Below are 5748 nucleotides of genomic sequence, written 5' to 3'. Positions count from 1 at the left end.
CTTGTACTTGATTGATTAATTAAGGTCACTAATTAGTAAGGAACTCTCCTCACCTGGTTTTCTAGGTCTTAATTCAAAGGAAAAAACAAAAACCCGCAGACACTCGGCACTCCATGGAATGAGTTTGACACCCCTGATTTAAAGAATCATACCTGAGCAATAAATCATGTTTTGGCATAGCAGTTCGTTAGAATGGTATGCCACTTGGCTACAGATTTTTATACTGGATACATTTTCTTTATGCACTGATTGTACACACTGATCTGTGAAACAAGAACATTACTACTTCCTGTACATTTCTGAAGAGCTTTTCTTAACTTAGAAATCAATTTCAGCACTAGTACGAAGAAAGCAGTCATATCAAATGAGAGAGATGATCTAAAGGTCAAATGTTGCATTTGTCACGCTTAAGTTTTGTGATAACCAAGCTGAACATGTTTATTAATGTACCTATCCAATACCCACTCTGTCACGGGACCAATCAAAAAGCAAAAGAAAACACATACATATACACTGTCATATTAAATATATACATAAATCTCATTTACTCTCTTACATGATTTACATGGGATCATTTTACAACTAAATTACTTTAGACTTTTTTGCATTTTAAGTATTTCCACATATTAAAAACATACAAAAATAAAATTAAAATTTTTCCTCAATAATAGTCCGATTTGTTCTGTACTAGGCAGCAGTCTGTGATTTCCTGTTCCGTTTCGCTCGACGGGTGGGTGGAAAACTGATAAACTCAAATTGTTTGATTCTGTCCATGTTGGGGAAAGGTAGTGGGCCCTTGTGTAGCCTCTTGATGAAATGGACCTCTCTCTGGTTCTCCCTCGTCTTGGAGGCTTTGATGGGCCTCCCTTTCCTGGTGAAAGCCACATACCAACCCTCATATTTGGCATTCTGGAAGGCAGTGTAATTGTTCTCCAGAACAATCTCTGTGAAGATACAATCCCTGCTTCTGCCATCAGGCTGTTGAAAGGATGAGAGAGGAAAGACTAAGTCAAATCCAAGTTTATAGGCACATACACAGTTTAGCACCACTACTAGAAGGCATATTAAAAACAACATCTGATTTGGCTACTTACAGTGTTTCCCTCTGAACTACACTGCTATCTATGAAAATGATGATGCGAGATGAAACCCTTTATTTCTCATGTCAAGCAGACCACACTGAATACATATTTTATTTTTCCATTCAAGAAGTGGAGGGTTGACTCCTGACCAACCACCAAATGGAGTGAGGAGAGTTTCTCCCATGCCTTGAAACTGTAATGCTACATGAAATACAAGCTGGGTTGTCTCTCTGTCACCGACCCTATCCAAGCTAATGAATGACATTACAAATAAGTACCATTATAACACAATATAAGTCACGTATATCTCATATTTTTCTTACTTTTTAACTCTGCATTGTGGGAAAGAGCTCAAAAGCAAGCATTTCACAGTAGTCTACTACACCTGTTGTATTTGGCGCATGTGACAACTCGTCAGTCTGTTCTTGTTCCTAAAAATGAAGGTTATTCCATGCGAGAAATTGCCAAGAAACGGAAGATCTCATACAATGCTGTGTACTACTCCCTTCACAGTACAGGTGGGGCAGAACACTCCGCGATGCTGTCCTTCTAGGCAGAGTTTATCTGTCCAGTGTGTGTTCTTTTGCCCATCTAAATATTTTTTATTTATTGGTCATTCTGAGATATGGCTTTTTCTTTGCAACTCTGCCGAGAAGTCCAGCATCCCGGAGTCGCCTCTTCACTGTTGACGTTGAGACTGGTGTTTTGCGGATACTATTTAATGAGGCTACCAGTTGAGGACTTGTGAAGCATCTGTTTCTCAAACTAGACACTCTAATGTACTTGTTCTTTTGCTCAGTTTTGCACCAGGGCCTCCCACTCCTCTTTCTATTCTGGTTAGAGCCAGTTTGCGCTGTTCTGTGAAGGGAGTAGTACACAGCGTTGTACGAGATCTTCAGTTTCTTGGCAATTTCTCGCATGGAATAGCCTTCATTTCTCAGAACAAGAAAAGACTGATGAGTTACTGATAATTGGCCTCTGTTCACATATTCCATTACAAATCAGCCATTTCCAGCTACAATAGTCATTTACAACATTAACAATGTCTAGACTGTATTTCTGATCACATTTGTTTATATCCCTTAGTGAGCATTTCTCCTTTGCCAAGATAATCCATCCAACTGACAAGCATGGCATATCAAGAAGCTGATTAAACAGCATGATCATTATACAAGTGCACCTTGTGCTGGGGAACAATAAAAGGCCACTCTAAAATGTGCAGTTTTGTCACACAATATTATGCCACAGATGTCTCAAGTTTTGAGGGAGTGTGCAATTGGCATGCTGACTGAAGGAATGTCCACCAGAGCTGTTGCCAGCAAATTTTAGATTCATTTCTTGACCATAAGCTGCCTCCAATGTTGGTTTAGAGAATTTGGCAGTACGTCCAACCGGCCTCACAACTGCAAACCACGTGTAACCACGCCAGCCCAGGGCCTCCACGTCCGGCTTTATTCACCTGCGGGATCGTCTGAGACCCGCCACCCGGACAGCTGATGAAACTGAGGAGTATTTCTGTCCGTAATAAAGCCCTTGTGTGGGGAAAACTCATTCTGATTGGCTGGGCCTGGCTCCCCAGTGGGTGGGCCTATGCCCTCCCAAACCCACCCATGGCTGCGCCCCTGCCCAATTGTGATATCCATAGATTTGGATCTAATGAGTTTATTTCAATTGACTGATTTCTTAATATAAACTGTAAGTCAGTAAACTTGTTGAAATTGTTGCCTGTTGCGTTTATATTTTTGTTCATTAAACATAATGACAAACTGGGAAACAAGCACGCTGGAATTCCTACAACTTTGAAAGTGATTTGGATTTGATATCATACCTTTCCAACCAGTTTCCCCTTCCGGTTCATACAGAGGTAGCGTCCACTCTCTGCACCTTTGATCCGAACCCGACTGCCAAAGGTGTCAGTCTCTACAAAGAGACGTGCTACAACATCCACACAAATATCCACATGAAAATGATGTGATAAATCCACTAGGCATATGTAAATTCACTACATAACAAGTGTATTTTGGACACTCTCTATATCATATTCAAAGAAAATATGGAAGTGGAATAATACAAACCTGTATAAAGGCAAAAATAAACTGTCTGCCATCTATTGGCCTACAAAAAAATAATATAATAATATGCAAAAGGAGATCCTAAAATAAACTGACATTCACTGGAGAGAGACCATCACAACAGCCTATGTGAGATATTATGTGTTTCAGGTTTGAGACATTGCCAGGATTAATGAAGTGTTATCATTAATCATGTTTGAAGACAAAAGTAATGGAAGTGGAATACAACAAATCCCAATTGAAGTTGTCCTATGGGTCAATTGATTCACCCCCTGGTTAATTAGGGTTAACAACTGGCATGTGTATTGGACCAGGACAAAAGACTTGGCCTGATTCGCCAGACAAGGGTTTAGATACAGTAGACAGGCTAAATGAACATACAGCCCCACAGAGGGTCGGGCCAGCAATAGTTGGGCAAGTAGCCTAGGCTAGCCCTGCACACCTCTTCATATACAGACAGCTCATTACAAATGCAGTCCTCATTAAAACACTATTAACAAGCCTTTAGCCTTGTATGCATGGGTCTGACTGGTTGAAAACAGATACTTTGCCCAAATGCAACCACCATTGTGTCATGGGAACAACTTACCGTAATTGTTGCCGTCCTCAGCAGTAGCCGCGACCCTCTTGCCTTGTATCTGGACGTGCTTCCCGCTGGTCCGGCTGTATAGTTGATAAACCCTGACCTGTCGCCGGCTAAGCTGGTCCGTCATTGCGCCCTGCTCCATCACATACTGGTTAAAATTAGGAGACGGGTGATTCTCCCCCTTTTTATGCAAAAGGGAAAAATAAAATCACATATAGAATTTTCTTCTAACCTCTATTTTTTTTCTAAAATAAACCAACCACCGCCCGAGGAGAGCCTCACTGAATAACTCAATCCAAACAATAAAACATCCGAATATGTACATTATTTGGTAAAACAAAAGACCATCATATAAAATAGTGTGGTATCACAAAATATTGTGTGACATTAGCCATATTAAGTGCATTCAGAAGCAAGAGGCCCACTTGAAAATAACAAGTAAGCACTTTAAATTATCTTTATCATCAGCCCAAAACTGGATGAATCAATGTTGTTTACCCGTTACTTCAACCCACAAAAAGCAATGTGATGACGTTGAATCAACGTGGGAAACGAATTGGATTTGCAACAAGTATTCAACATAAGGGCATTTCTTATTTTTTTCACCCTATTTTTAATCTAAGTAACATGGTGATATTTTGGTTGATTTCACGTCACCTAAACCAAATGTTAATCAAAATTTGACGTTGAACTACTGACGTCTGTGCCCGTTTTTTTTTTAAAGAAGAAATTCTTATTTACAATGACGGCCTAGGAACAGTGGGCTAACTGCCTTGTTCGGGGGCAGAACGACAGATTTGTATCTTGACAGCTCGGGGACTCGATCTAGCAACCTTTTGGTTATTGGGCCAATGGTCTAACCACTAGACTACCTGCGCCCCAAACTGTCTATACAATCCGCGAGGAATCAATCTGCAATCTGTGAGGAACTATGGAAGAGGGTTTACCTGAGCATGGCACCACAACACGAAGAAATGAAAAGATCTGCAAAATAAAATCACAATAAATAAAACATTATCACCAACATTGCAATCTGTTTTGATAAGAATATTTCAAACGGTAGTCTTCTTACATGTAAATACAGCGCTGATTAATTCCATACATTCTTTCATCCAATCGCAAATGTTTTTCTTCACAGAGAGCAAGTAGCCTAATATTCCCAACGGATCCAAAATAATCCAAGAGTTCCCTCGCATCCGCTTGACCTGTCCACTCCGTGTCTCTTGTTAGTTTATGAGTTTTATTCCATTCACACACCAACTTTCAGATGTGAAACACCTTCTTCATAAATTCATATGAGAAACACATCATGGTACGCATGTGGGGAAAATCATATACTCCAGTTACTGCATGTGTGTTGAAGTGTGAAAGTCTTCCTGAGAGTATCCAAAAAGTCTGCAACCAAGAGAGTCACCGAGATCCATCATACATTTTAGAGTCAAACTTCCAAAATCCACATGAAAAACTATTAGCTATTGCCATTTGGATGTTTATTTCAAAGGAAGAAAGGTGTCACCCTTAGGCACTGTATCGCAATGTAGCCCCAAGTAATTACACGTTTAAAAAGCCCTCTTACTCAGCGCGTCTTGGCCTCTTGCTGGGCAGTGGTTAAATGTTGAAAGGCAGGTCCCTCCCACGAGTTGAGAGTTGGAGGTTTTGTATTGTGGGTGGGCAGGGCACAGTTGACTGTAAAGTCGAAAATATTGGGGCAAAATGTTTTGTAGCTCCCTGGTGCAGATGGTAATGGAAGCACTTTGGGTATGTTTTACGCACAATATTACGCATATTATAAGCCTACGCAATTAACGAAAAATGAACCAACATGCAGTATGCATATCAGCATGAACTTCGTATGTTTGTTTAATTTTATGAAAATACACAAGATATAAAAAGACTGATTGGGTTACAAGATAAGTTTTAATTTAACCCTACATCTTGTTTTTCATCTCTCTCTCGTGACGGATATAAAATGCGTTTTTATCAACTATGTTATAATGCATTTAGATCA

At 40.0% G+C, this 5748-nt stretch overlaps 1 protein-coding gene across 1 annotated transcript; it reads right to left on the bottom strand.

Moving 5' to 3' along the window:
* Positions 1-252: 252 nt before the first annotated feature.
* fgf17 (fibroblast growth factor 17) lies at positions 253-5317 on the bottom strand. Its single transcript, XM_035762232.2, has 5 exons — positions 4813-5317; positions 4688-4724; positions 3744-3921; positions 2911-3017; positions 253-978 (listed from the first exon to the last, which is right to left on the bottom strand). The coding sequence occupies exons 1-5, from the start codon at positions 4842-4844 to the stop codon at positions 688-690; spliced, it is 645 nt and encodes a 214-aa protein (XP_035618125.1). The 5' UTR covers positions 4845-5317; the 3' UTR covers positions 253-687.
* Positions 5318-5748: the final 431 nt, after the last annotated feature.

This window comes from Oncorhynchus keta, chromosome 14, assembly GCF_023373465.1.
Source record: "Oncorhynchus keta strain PuntledgeMale-10-30-2019 chromosome 14, Oket_V2, whole genome shotgun sequence".
Taxonomy (NCBI): domain Eukaryota; kingdom Metazoa; phylum Chordata; class Actinopteri; order Salmoniformes; family Salmonidae; genus Oncorhynchus; species Oncorhynchus keta.
The sequence above is the reverse complement of the archived record's forward strand: the minus strand, read 5'-3'. Positions and strand labels throughout refer to the sequence as shown.

What these genes read in the sequence shown, in the direction of transcription:
- fgf17 (XM_035762232.2), bottom strand. Translation starts at nt 4,844, where the DNA reads ATGTATGGAATTAATCAGCGCTGTATTTACAT. An exon ending in AATCAGCGCTGTATTTACAT is followed by an intron (nt 4,725 to 4,812) that starts GTAAGAAGACTA and finishes TTTATTTTGCAG; the next exon opens with ATCTTTTCATTTCTTCGTGT. An exon ending in TGAGGACGGCAACAATTACG is followed by an intron (nt 3,018 to 3,743) that starts GTAAGTTGTTCC and finishes TGGATGTTGTAG; the next exon opens with CACGTCTCTTTGTAGAGACT.